Source organism: Dromiciops gliroides, chromosome 5 (assembly GCF_019393635.1).
Source record: "Dromiciops gliroides isolate mDroGli1 chromosome 5, mDroGli1.pri, whole genome shotgun sequence".
NCBI classification, from domain to species: domain Eukaryota; kingdom Metazoa; phylum Chordata; class Mammalia; order Microbiotheria; family Microbiotheriidae; genus Dromiciops; species Dromiciops gliroides.
In genome coordinates, this window is record NC_057865.1 from 216,185,792 (window position 1) to 216,199,283 (window position 13,492).

Genomic DNA, 13,492 nt, shown 5'->3' on the forward strand with positions numbered 1-13,492 from the left:
CATCCATCTGTGCCTGAGCAGCTCCAACCCTGACCCAGCTGACTCCTCAGGGACCAGCTGGTAGGGTGTGGCATGGACCAGAATGCTGAGGATCTGCCCATGTGGTCAGTTTTACCTAAAAGAGGAAGGGGAGAGAGGAAAGGGGACAAGAGGAACCAAAGCACTCCCTCAAGCCCCACTTCAGGCTCAGTTCTGCCCAATAGCTAGGATCAGTTCCTTAAATCCCTATTCTGGATCAAGCATGGTATATAACCCTAAGCAAGACCTTAACCCCTCTGGGTCACAGTTCTCCCATCAGGCCCTGGTGAAGATGAATGAGGTCATGTCTGGACTGAAACAATAACTGCAGCAAAGTAGCAGGATATAAGATAAACCCACACAAATCATAAGCCTTTCTGCATATTACCAACCATATTACCATATTACCCAGCAGGAAGAAACTGAAAAATTCTACTCAAAATAAATATGGAATATATAAAATATTTCAGAATCCACCTTCCAGGGCACACATGGGTATTATATGAATACAATTACAAAACTCTTTGAACAGAGACCTAAATAATTGGAGAGATCTTAATTGTCCATGGTTGGGCCATGCTGATATAATAAAAATTATAATACTTCCTAAATTAACATGCTTTTTTAGTGCTATACCAATCAAACTACTTTATAGAACTAGGAAAAATATCAAAATTCATTTGGGGGGAAAATGTCAAAAATATCAAAGGAAATAATGGAAAAAAGTAGAAAGGAAGGGGGTCTAGCAGTATCAGATCTCAAACTGTACTATGAAGCAGTAGTCATGAAAACTATTTGGTATTTGGTTAAAACAACAGAAAAGACATCAGTTGAACAGATTAGGCATATAACATTCAAATGAACATATAAGCAAAGGGTTTGATAAATTCAAAGATCCCAACTATGGGCTAAGGACTCACTCACTATTTGACAAAAACTACTGGGAAAACTTGAAAGTGGTGTGGCAGAAATTAGGTTTTGAGCAGATTAGTCAACACTTATTAATGAAATTAATTCAAAGCAGTCAGGAAGACCTGAATTCAAACCCAGCCTCAGCTATGTCCTAGCTGTGTGACCCTGGGTAAGTCATTTAACCTCTGATTGCCTTAATTCACTGGTGAAGGAGATGACAAATCACTCCAGTATCTTTGCCAAGAAAACCCCATGAACAGTAAGGTCCATAGGGGTCATGAAGAGTCAGACAAGACTGAATGACTGAACAACAAAATTGACTGGGAGTCATATACTGAAGCTGAAGCTTAAATACTTTGGTCACATAATGAGAAGATAGGACTCAACAGAAAAGACCCATATGTTGGGAAAGACTGAAGGCAGAAGGAAAAGGGGACAGCAGAAGATGAGATGGATAATGTCATGGAAACAACAAACATGAACTTGGACAGACTTCAAGAGATACTGGAGCATAGAAGGGCCTGGTGTACTATGGTCCCTGGGGTCACAAAGAGTTGGACTTGACTGAACAACAACAAATACCTCACACCATTTGCCAAGATAAGCTCCAAATGGACACGACTTAGATATAAAAGGTCACATCATAAACTGATTAGGGACAAGGAAGGAAATACCTTCTGCAACTCTGAATAGAGAAAAAGTTCATGACCAAGCGTGGAATAGAGAAGATCCCAGAACATAAAATGGACAATTCTGATTGTATTACATAAAACTCAAAGTGATGCACAAAAAAATCAATGCAATTAAGATGAGAAGAAATCATTATCTGGAAAGGCTTTGCAGTTCCTCCAAAGACAGGACTCTGGTATAAGAATCAATTCCCTGGGAAGTATTTGGGGTTAAAGAACAGATTGGCAATCTGTTCAAGAAGTCCAGGGTCTTCCAGGCAGCATAGCATAGCAGAGAGAGTTAGATTATTAGTTGTATGGCCCTGATTAAGTCTTAGGATCAAAGATTTAGTGTTGAAAAGTATCTCAGGGGGCAGCTAGATGGCGCAGTGGATAGAGCACCGGCCCTGGAGTCAGGAGTACCTGAGTTCAAATCCGGCCTCAGACACTTAACACTTACTAGCTATGTTACCTTGGGCAAGTCACTTAACCCCAATTGCCTCACTAAAAAAAAAAGAAAAGAAAAGGAAAGTATCTCAGAGAACATCAAGACCAACGCCCCCCCCCCCCCAGTTTTACAGGTGAGAACACAGAAGCTCAGAGAGCATAAAATATTTGCCCAGTCACACATCCAGTAAGTGGCTGAGGTGGGATTTGAATCTAGACCTTCTTGACTCCCAGTCCAGCACTGTTTATTATGCCACATTATACATCACCTTTCTCAGCCAGGCTCCTCATTCATCTGTTCAGGAGTAATAACAGCACCAATCTCACAACGCTGTTGTGAGAATCTAATGAGAGTTCATGTGGAATGCTTTGCAAACCTTAAGGCATCATACAAATGTTTGCTATTTGATGGATTCCTCTCTTCTCCACACCCCTTCCCCACTTGTCCTACAACCTTCCCAAGAAAACAACAAGGAACAAAAGAGAGTAAGTGCCAGCAATGCAAAGCCTTAGACTTCTTATCCTGGGGACAGGAAGTGAGGTGCCCTCTGCAAAGGAAATGAAGAACCACAAAGCAAGGATTCCACCCCCCACCCCAACCAGCCCCAGTCCACAATGGAAGGGAAAGCTCAGGCTTTGGGAAACAGGCCTAGGCCCGGGGACCAGGGCCTGGGGGGCAGGCCAGTGTGTCATTTGGCAGGAAGGGTCTTGTTTTTTCCAGATATTAAGCTCCCTGGAGTTACTAGCAGTCAGAAAAAGGGGTCCAAAAGACACCAATATATTGAATGGGGAAAGGAGCTGCCTCTGCCCAAATATAGACATTAGCTCCCACATCCTTCAGGCAATGTCAACAAGGAGCTTAGTGCAGTATTAACACACCTGGGGCCCAGGGCAGTTCTATGGGTAGTGGTGCTTACGGCCTCCCAAGACTGGCCTTCCTACAGTATTCTATTCCAAGGTTATGGGGAAAGTGGGGATGGGGCCCCAAGGGCTCCAGGAGAAAGGGTGAAAGGTTAATCCTAAACTGTCTGAAGGATTTGGGGGTCCTGTTTAGTCCTGTGCTTTCTTAAGGCCACCCAACAGAGCAGGCCTCCTTGAGTTTCTCTTTCCCCATCATCTTGTTCTCAGGTTTTGGTCCTTGGCACACACACCAGTCCCAAAGCCAAGCAGCACTTTGTAGAATCTTTCCATCAAGTGACAGAGGTTTCCAAAGAAAATCTTGTGTCCTTTTAAGTTTTCTCTTCTACACAACTCTGTCCTTTCAAACTAGGGCAGGATAGTGAACCAGTCCTGTTTGTCCCCCACCCCAGGAAAGAAGGGCCTAAAGCAAGTCCAGACCTGCTAGAATTTCTGTGGATGAGAACAGCTGCCCTCACATCCTCAGGTGAGCCAGGTCCAGGTTAGATGTCCAAGAGAGGTGGCTGGGCAAGAGGTCCATGGCTGACTTGCCTATTTCATGTGGGCAGTGTGTGTCTGGCTCAATAGCCAGGCTGTAGGCCCCCTGAGATCCTCGCAGGGAGAAGTAGCAGAGGACATGAGTGTGAGCCCAGGAGAGGTTAAAGCATTTCCTTCCCCTAGAACTGGAGATTACTCTCTCTGTTGTGGGGGACAGTTTATGCTATATGGAGGGAGAAGGACGAGATGATCTTTGGAGGGCTAGGCTAACTATTAATCTGTTCAGGAAGTGGACAAGACATCTCCTGCCCATGGGAAAAGACTGGAAAAGAGGCAGAAAGCTGGGAATACGGCAAGAGGTTGAACATGGTAATGTGTTGATGAGGGAGTGGGGGTTGGGGGAAAGCTGGAAGAGCTGGGCTCCAGGAGGTGCCTGGGGCTGCTGCAGTCGGGTCCAGAGGGTGTCTCAACAGATCCCCAAACCAAAGGGCCAATTATAGCCCCCACATCAAGCCCAGCCTGGAGCTATGGTGAATCAGGCCCTGGGAACCTCCAGCACTAAGCAGCTCCAGAGCCACACCCTGGAGTTGGAGGGGGCCCCCAACCAAACCCCAGAAAAGTCCTAGTGTCCTTTTTCTCATTCCTCACCTCCGCCTCATTCTAGGGTCCAGGGGGTGAGCCATTTAACGATTCTAGGTTGGGTATTAAGGGGTGGGGGGCGTGGGGGCGGAAACTGGGAGAGAAATTGAACCGTAGGAAATAAAGAAGCACTGATTAAACACCCAATGAGCATGGCCAGTAACAACCCAACAAGATTTTTGGAAAAATGTGCAGGGGGTGGGAACGGGGGTGGGGGGGAGTATGAATTCAGGCCTGGCATGACTGTTTTTCACTGCTGCAGCATGGTTTTTCAGAATTGTAATAAAATCAATGATATTCCCTTAATAACAACTTGGTCTCCACAAGATCCTTTCTCTGTACAGCTCTCAGGGCCTGGGGCAAAAGGTAATTAGTGGATGGAGTTACACCCTGATGATGGCATGTTATAACTCACTGGCACATGGAGGGAAACCGACGGCACATGGAAAGATCATCTTCCTTTACTAAACCCAGGACCTCAAAAATATGTCTTTTCAGTCTCACATCACTTGAGGGCTGGACGGCAGAATGACCAACCCTGCCCTCCAAGCTTCAGGCAAATATTAGGGATTAGGGGGCAGGGATGGGGGTCCCAGAAGCCCCCTTCCAGAGATATCAAACACCAAGGGAGGAAGTCTGGGGCGGGGGGTGATACAATAAAGGAAAGACAAAACAGCAGCCTATCACATTCACTGTTTGTGGATGGCAGGCTACCCTGTTCCCTGCCCATGCCTAAGAAGCCAGGGTTACAGAAATAGTAACATGAGGGGGGGGGTCTGACTTCTGGGTACCCCCTCCAAATCTCAGGAGGTCAGATCTTGTCCTTTGATCACCTAAAGGCAATAGACAGACGGCAAAATCCTTGAATAACTCAGAGTAGCACTCGGTCCCTAGGTACTAAGAAATTTTGCTACCTTTATGCCTTTTGCTCATGAAAAGGTAGGGTTCTTCCAAGTTCCCTGGCTCTTAATTTGAAAATCTTCCATGTTGCAGTCCTCCTTTCTCACTGCCCCCAGACTCTGTTTTCCTATCTTTTAAACAAGAGTTATATACAGTGGCAGGGGCCCAGTTATTCATTCAATGCTGCAGAATACAACACAGACAAAGGCCTGCTTTGCCCTGCTGTCAACCCTGGAGACCACCAGGGTAAGGGAGGGGAAAAAAAAGAAGGCACTAAAGAATACAAGTTTTCTTGGTGTCTCTCCCTCTTCTTCTCCTTACCACGGTAACAAGGGAAGCAAAAGGGCAATACCAAATCAAGCTCCACAGATAGAAAAGAATTCGGACAGGCAAAGCATAGGAAAACTCAAAGAAATGACAGCAACAATGACATGGAGAGGGCTAAGGGTAAGATGCAAAGAGCAGTTTTCTGAGATCTTTTTAAGGCTTGTGGAGTGCTTTTCTAGACATATCCCTGATCTGATTAGAGGCTCCAGAAGAAGATCCTTCCTCATTCTCAGGAAACACTAACTGCATAAATACCCACCGTAGAGACCCCAGCACCAGCTTTCAGAAACCCAAGATCATCAGCTATTTAATGTCCTGCCCCATGCCCCCCCTCCCAATCCCATCCCCCCACAGCTCAGCTGGGCCCCTCTCAAGTGAGCTAATCAGTGTGGTAGAGTGGAGAAGACGCTAGGCTGGGAATGGGGAAACTCAAGTCTTGTGCTGGGTTCTACTACTGATCAATTATGTGATCTTAAGCAAAAACAAGCAGTAATAGTAAATACTCATTGAAATAGCATTTTAAGGTTTACAAAAGCCCTTCCTGCTTTGTGAAGTAAGTAGTAGTCATTCATAGTCTCATTTTACAAATGAAGAAACTGAGGCCCAAATAGATAAAATTATTTGCTCAGCACCATCATGATCTGGGAAGGAACTGGAATTTGAAGCAGTTCTTCTCACTCCAATGCCTGATCTTTCCACTATGCCAGGATGCTTCTCTGGGCCTCAGTTCTTCCTCCATTGTGAAATGAAGAACTAGAACTGATCTTTTAGGTTTCTTCTACTTTTTGCATCCCACAAGTCTCTTCTTTTGCAATGCAGTGGTATGGTTATTTGAATAAGTTTGCATTGTGACTGTTTCCAAACAAATCCTAAAGATGAAAGAAATCTAATCCAATCAATTCATTAGTATAGCCAGTAAATTGGAGTTGGTCTTTAGTAGAAGAGGCCATTCAGAAAACTGGCCAGCTGAGGGGTGAATAGGACCACCACAAAGCGATTAGGTGGCCTTCGTCTAAAACAATGGCTCTTGAGATTTTTTTGGTATCATACACACACCCCCACCCCACCCCCCAGCCTTTGGCAATCTGGTTGATGCCTATGAGCCCTTTCCTCAGAGTAATGTTTTTAATGAATAAAACAAAATATGTAGGATTACAAAGGAAACCAGTTACATGGAAATAAAGATGTAAACTTTTTTCCAACCAAGTTCCTGGATCCACTAAAATTTACTCAGAGACCCCTTGGGAAGGGTGTGTGTGTGGTCTGTGTGTCTGTGTGTCTGTGAGGACTCCAGCTTAAGATCTCCTGGTTTAGGGAATCATTTCACGCTTCTCCCATTTCTTGGGCAAGGTTGAGCTTATGCTGAAATTGGACCCACAGCAACCCACCCCCTGCAGAAGTAGCTGTGTATTGCCTAACCTTCAGTGGATAATTCAACTGCATATAGGTGTTGTGGGGAGGGGATGTGTGTCAATGAAAATGCTTTCTGCAAGCTGCTTTTATTCCAGGAGGTGATACAATACTTATCAGGAGCTCAGGAATAGGCCATCAAGACATTATCCTTCATATCTACCATCCACAATAAATACCTCGTAGTAGAAATTTAGCTCAATCAGCAACTGTGCTGAAACTCAAGGTCTCTATGGTGTCAAGTTAGTGGACAGAAAAAGTGACTGTACACACAAACCCTGATGGTTCCATACTTCTAACCTGCATTCTTCCCTCCAATGTTCCCATTAGCACCTGGGAAACAAGGATAAAAACAAATTAAGAGGGCAGAGGGGCCTCTAGCTCCAAGGTAGAAGAACATGTTCCAACCTGGAGAGCCAGACTCCAGAGAAAGCCCTGCACCCAGGAAAAAAAGGTGTGGGGGGGGGAGTTCAGGCACAAGGAGGTAGGGGGCTGCTTTCATCTGCTGCCAGGATGGTAAGGCATGCCAGGTGGGAAGAAGGATGCCCTGGGGGACTCCGGTGGGGGGAGGAGAGGAGTAGGGAGAGGGGAGAAGAAACTTCTCAGAGCTCCTAAAGGGGTTGTCAGCAGCAGGGCACTCCCTCCACCTTACCCCGTTCCCTGTGAGGGAATGGATGAGCTTTCTCCCTGCCCAGATCCTAAAACAAGTCCAAACAGCTAGGCTACAAACTGTCTCCTGGGAATTTGCCTACCTCACTGCCCTCCTCCTCCCTCTTAACCCCACTCAAAGGACCAACTCAAATACGAGAAGAGCCAAGGTACTTCGGCAGGGACCATACTCCTGCAAAGCTTTCCAGTCTTACTGCAAATGAAGGAGAATGGGAAGGTATCAGCTGCCACCTCATCTTTGACCTCCCTTCTCTAGTTTCTGAGCCAAGAAATCTGCTGTTTAAACCAAGCCACACAAGTAAATTTAGACATCCAAACCAAGCTACTGGCTTAAGTCCCCCCATGTCTTGCTCCAGTCTCAGTCACAGGCTTGCTTTCTTTTTCCATACTGCCACCAACTCCCCTCCTACTACACTCTGGGGCTGGCTACCTTTCAGGGACAATAACCTTCTTCCCTATAAGTGCAGTTGCTTCTATTCTCCTGGTCCTCTCCCTCTGCTGCCTTATGTGTATGGAGTAAGAGGGATGCTTAAAAGACCAAGGTCACCCTCACCCTTGGACCATCTGTTTTGAAGACAAGGCCCAGCTGCAGAGAAACATCTGCTGGCGGCAAGGATAAGTAGTTCTTCTGGGTCTGGAAACCCATTAGCTGAGGGTGAGGAGGAGCCTAATCAGAGGTGAATTTTTTCACTTCCCTCCTTGACAGATTCTCAAAGGGTTAGGGGTTATCTCTAACTGGTTGGTACAGCATGAGTAGAGGGCTGCAGCACAGGCTATGGGCACTACTTATTTTCCTCAAGGTTACTGATTATAGGAAGGCTTTTGGGATGTGATTTTTGTTGTTCTTTGAGAGAGTCGAGGAAGAGGAGGGATTGTCATACAAGGTCCTCCCTAGAAAACCCACCAACCTGAACTCCCAGACTCGGTCTAGAGGGGCAGAAATGTCTTAAGCTGATCCTCGGTTCGGCCCCAGGACCCAGTGGAGCCAGTGCGGGTGTCGGGGACTGACCCAGAGATGGAGTCAATGCGGGTGTCAGGGAGTGACCCGGGGATGGGTCAGTGCGGGTGTGTCAGGGAGTGACCCAGGGATGGGGTCATGCGGGTGTCAGGGAGTGACCCAGGGATGAAGTTCAATGCGGGTCTTGGCGCAGGAGTGGGGCTGGACCTTGGAACGGAACGGAACGGAAGGGGCTGGGGTGTGGGTCCCGAGCGCCGCACTCCGGGTGGGGTGGGGGCAGTGGCGGGCACAGTCGCATTCCCGCATTCTTCTGGCACCAAGGCCAGAACCCGGGCCGACTTCGGTTGAAGGGGCTGCCTAGGCCCCACTTCCTGCGCAGCCCACCCTCATTCAGCCTCTTCTCATCCTCCATCCTCCCCTCATTCCACCCCACCCGCAGGGGATTCTGAGCACTGGGGGGGGTTCTGCCCCCTCACCGTGGGAACAGGGACGAGTTGGGGGGCAGAACCCACGGCTACGATGCTGGGGGTGGGAGAACGGGACAAGGTCAGAGGTTCAGGAGCGGGTAGGGGGCCGGCCCCGGAACACCCCTCTACCCCTCCAGTTTTCCTTCCGGGGACACGGAGCGTGCGCGGAGATGGCGGGGGAGTGGGGGGCGCCGAATGGACCGAGCCGCGGGCGGGAGGGCCCCCAGGGGAGGAGGGAGGAGGCTGGGGTGGGGTGGGGGTGGAGGGTCCGTCGGGGCGGAAGGCCGCGCTGCCACGAAAGCGTTAACCCTCCTGAGCCGGGGCTCCCTCCCGCCTTCCCCAGCAGATCCGCGCGCGGCCGAGACTCACCGAAGGCTCTGGCCGGGGACGGACCGGGTCGGATCCACTGGGTCCCATGGCGGCTGCGGCTGCCAGCAGCGGCCCGGGAATGGGGGGCGGAGGAAGACAGGGCTCGGGCCGCCGCCTGATGTCAGGGCTTTAAAGGGGCCCTCCAGCCCCTCCTCCTCCCGCCTCGACCCCGCCCTCGCTCTCCCGCGCAACCAATCCGTGCCTCCTCTGGGACTCGGGCCCCGCCCCTCGCCTCTGCCAGATGTTCCCGGCCGGAGTTCGGCTCTCCCCCCACCGGCCCCCCCACCCCCAGCCCGCGCGCGCCGCTTCCGCCCAGTCACTGAGACACTGCCCGCTATCCTAACCGGCCTGATCCACCTTTTCCGTGCTGGGTTGGTGGCCTGGGGGCCAGGGCGGGGGGTGGGGGCTGGAGGGAGGCTCCCAACCTGGGCGCAGAGCATGAAGACGGGTGTGCACATCTGTGTGCATACCTGTGTGCACGTGTCTTTGTCAGCGAAAAGTGTTTGTATCCGCAACATGACTTTATGCGAATATGGGTGTGATGTGAATGCAGGGGAAGAGAGTGCCTCCTTGGCCTCATATGCCCTCGCCCTCTTTTCCTCCCAGCAGCTCGAGACACAGAGGCACTGCGTGTCCTCCCAACGCACTGTTGGACACCGTAAATGTAAGTTTTGTTATTTTGAACACGACGAATATCAACAAACGTTTCCATAGAACGAGACTAGTTAAAGGAAATGTGTATATGAAACGCCTGTCCAGGAAACAGGAAAGGGACCAGTAGATGATTTCTAAAATTTCTTCTGGCTTTAATATATTAAGATTCTCAGTAGGGTACTACTCCCACCCCTGCCAAGATTTTATTTTATTTTATTGTTATTCTGGACTGGACAGATATTTACAAACATTTCCATATACTTATAAAAAAGAGGTTTTTATATGAAACGTTGGACAAAGAGATAAGAATAGACTAAATGATCTCGAAAAATTGCTTCCGACTCTAATATTATTATTGTCCCATTCCCAGGATTTTTATTTAATTTTTGTGTTTCTAAACTTAGAATAACAAACACGTCCCTATACTGAGAATAGAAAAGGGGATTCTATCATGTCCTATATTTTTATTATATTGTTATGACTTTTTGTGACCCATTTTGGGATTCTCTTGGCAAAGATACTGGTTTGTCATTTTCCTTCTCCAGCTCATTTACAGATGAGGAGAACTGAGACAAACAAGGTTAAATGACTTGCCCAGGGTCACACAGTTTATGTGTTTCAGGCCTGTTTTGTACTCAGGTCTTCTTGACTCCAGGCCCCAGCTCCATCCACTGCAGTTACCCAGCTCCACAAACCCCCTCCACCATCTCCACCCCCCCCAAGGTTCCTTGATTCCCTTTACTTTCTTTTTGGTGGTGGGGGAGTTGGGGAGGAAAGAAGGGCCTAGCGATAGTGATTCTCCCCAAAAAGGGGAAAGAAGAAATGAAAATCAAGCAAACCTTTTAAAAAATTTAAATTCAACACAGTTACAAAGCTGTCCTGCTTGTCCTTGTTTCCCTCTTGACTTCCTTTCGTTCTATGCAATTAAAAAAAATAAATAGACATAGGTCAGAGTTCTTAATTCTTTCAAAGTTTTTCTTTATCAAACGGTCTGGAACCGATGCCTGGGCCATAGGGGCTAGGGTACTGAGTTCACCCTGTGCTTTGTAACCAGGAAGGACGTTTTGATCAGTTTCAGTCCTATGGGGTATGATTCTGAAGAGGGCTTCCTTTTTTCTCACCTCAGTTCACTAAAACCCTACTCCAATGCACTCAGCTTCATTTTATTTATATCTGTGGCTCACATCTAGAGTTTCACCAAAAGCAGGGACACTCAAGAATGGGACAGGTAATGTACTCCTACATACTCAGGAAATGCTAAGCATGAATGAATTAACAGGATTCAGTAACTTAGTTCAAGACTATTGTTATTTAGAGCAGCTAGGTGGTACCATGGATAGAACACTGGCTTGAAGTTGGGAAAATCTCAGTTCAAATGGGAATTCAGACACTTGCTGTGTGACCTTTTGCAAGCCACTTAACCCCTATTTGCCTAGGTTCCTCATTTGTAAAAGGGACCTCTGGATAACTAAATGGCAAAACCACTCCGGTATCTTTGCAAAGAAGAGTCAGACATGACTGAACAATAACAAATTGTTAAACACTGCTGGGAAGAGCGGATACTAACCCCTCGCCAGGACCATAAAGCAGTTTTTAAGGACTACTAATTAGGGATTTTACATTTCCACCCTTTCACTGCAACATGTCCTGGAACATGTCTTGCTGATAAAATGGTCAGGCTTGCGGCCCAATCCCTCTTGTTGGGTGTTCCCATCTCTCCCATGAAGGAAAAAAAAAGGAAATTCCCCTTGCCACAGTCAGTTTCATCCTAAAACTCACCAGGGTGCGGCTAGGGACAATCACACCCATCTTTAGAACTGTATCAGACACCCACTTAGAGGTTGTCTAATGTAATAACGGACAGTCATGTGCTTGGATACAATCTTATCTATTTCAGTCAATCCTCCATGTAGGAATAGCTTTTGTTCTTACATTTTGAATAATCTCCCAAAGTCTTAGATACCAGACTCTTATCAAAATGATTTTTCTGCAAAGAATTTTTTTTCCCTAGCTAACTTTCCCTCCTTAACTGCATTATTTAGCTTTTCAGATTTTTCAATTCCATAATATCAGAATTGTCCATTTAATCCTGTGATCTTTTCTACCTCCTCTTTGGTCAAGAACTCGTCTTCTAGCTATAATTGTGAAAGGTACTTCCTTCCCTGCTTCTCAAATTTATATTACCTTATATCTAAATCTTGCATTCACTTGGAGTTTGTTGTTCTCCTCACTCTCTCTCTTCTCTCTCTCTCTTCATATGTGTGTGTGATAAATGTAAGACGTGGCCCTGAACTAATTTATTGCAGACAGCATTCAAGTTTTCCTAGACCATTTTTGTTAAATAGTCTTTACCTTAGTTTTGGAGTCTTTGGGTTTATCAGACACTATGCTATTATGTCAATTGCCCTCTGGTCCTTGTGAACCTAATCTGTCTCACTGATCAACTTTTCAATTTTTAAAAAAACATTATCTGAATTTTGGGGGATGATTTCTTTTCTGTAGTAAAGTTTGAGAAATATGAAAGGAAGGCTGAGAAGTTTCTGTCTAAATGAATGGGAAACGAGTCTCCAGTAGGAAAACAGAATGATGAAAACTTCAAGGACTGTTATTATAGTTGCTATGTATAGGATAAATTGGAGGCCATGAGATGCTATCTCTATCAACTTTCTCCCATTCTTCTTCAATACTGAACACACAGTTGCAGCTTTGAAATCTATGGCCCTTTACTTTAGTTTATATATCCATACATCTAGGTTGAAAACTTTTTAAGTAAACCTTTTTCATAATATTTGATGTTTCCAAATAACTGGAAGCTTCCAGCACACTGACAACATTTCTATAACTGAATTTTTATTTCTTATAAGGATGCTTGCTGTTATTTATACACAGGGTACTATAATAGACAGAATGTTGGAATTGGAGTCTGGAAGACCTGGCTTCAGATTCTAGCTCTGACACTTATTCATGGCCATGGGCAAATCACTTAAACTCTTTGAAACTCAGTTTTTCTCATCTAAGAAAAGGCTATTGGAAGATTCAAATGAGGTTTATATATATATGTTGTTGAGTCGTTTTAGTCGTGTCTGACTCTTCATGACCCCATTCGGGTTTTCTTGGCAAAGATACTGAGTGGATACATTTCCTTCAATAGTTCATTTTACAGATGAGGAAACTGAGGCAAACAGGGTGAAGTGACTTGCCTAGGGTCACACAAGCTAAGTGTCTGAGGTCGGATTTGAACTCAGGTCTTCCTGACCCCAGGCCTGCATTCTATCCACTGGTAATATATGTAAAGCCCTTTGCAAAATTTAAAGCACTATATCAATGTCAGTTATTATTATTAAAATGCATGTTTTATGTATTATTAAAATGCATAGTTCCCCTTTTTTTCTTAAAAATCTCAGTAGTTATGACAGGTTCTACCACAGAAGTTCTTTTTAAATTTTAAATTAAAAAAAAATTTTAATAATGGTTAGATCACTACATTTCCCGTGTTTCCTTCCTTTCTCATCCAGACAATGTTTATAAGGGGCTAGAAAAATGTTAATGACAGACAAGTCTGGTGGCATTATTTAAAGGGGACATTTGTGTTGAAATTGTTTTTGGAGATAGCATCTCAGGAAGCTACCCACTCCACTTCTGCGAATCCTACAGAGAGG

The 13,492-nt window shown here is 46.0% G+C and overlaps 1 protein-coding gene across 3 annotated transcripts in view; it reads right to left on the bottom strand.

Moving 5' to 3' along the window:
- The window catches only part of NCKAP5L (NCK associated protein 5 like), a 58,680-nt gene extending 49,361 nt beyond the window's left edge, over positions 1 to 9,319 (bottom strand). For 2 of the 3 annotated variants that reach the window (XM_043968229.1, XM_043968231.1), the window contains exon 1: positions 9,180 to 9,313. In XM_043968229.1, coding sequence (XP_043824164.1) covers positions 9,180 to 9,227 — 48 coding nt within the window. In that variant the 5' untranslated portion in view covers positions 9,228 to 9,313. Of the gene's footprint in view, positions 1 to 9,179 lie in introns of all 3 variants that reach the window. The other variant, XM_043968230.1, reaches the window with a different exon arrangement.
- Positions 9,320 to 13,492: the final 4,173 nt, after the last annotated feature.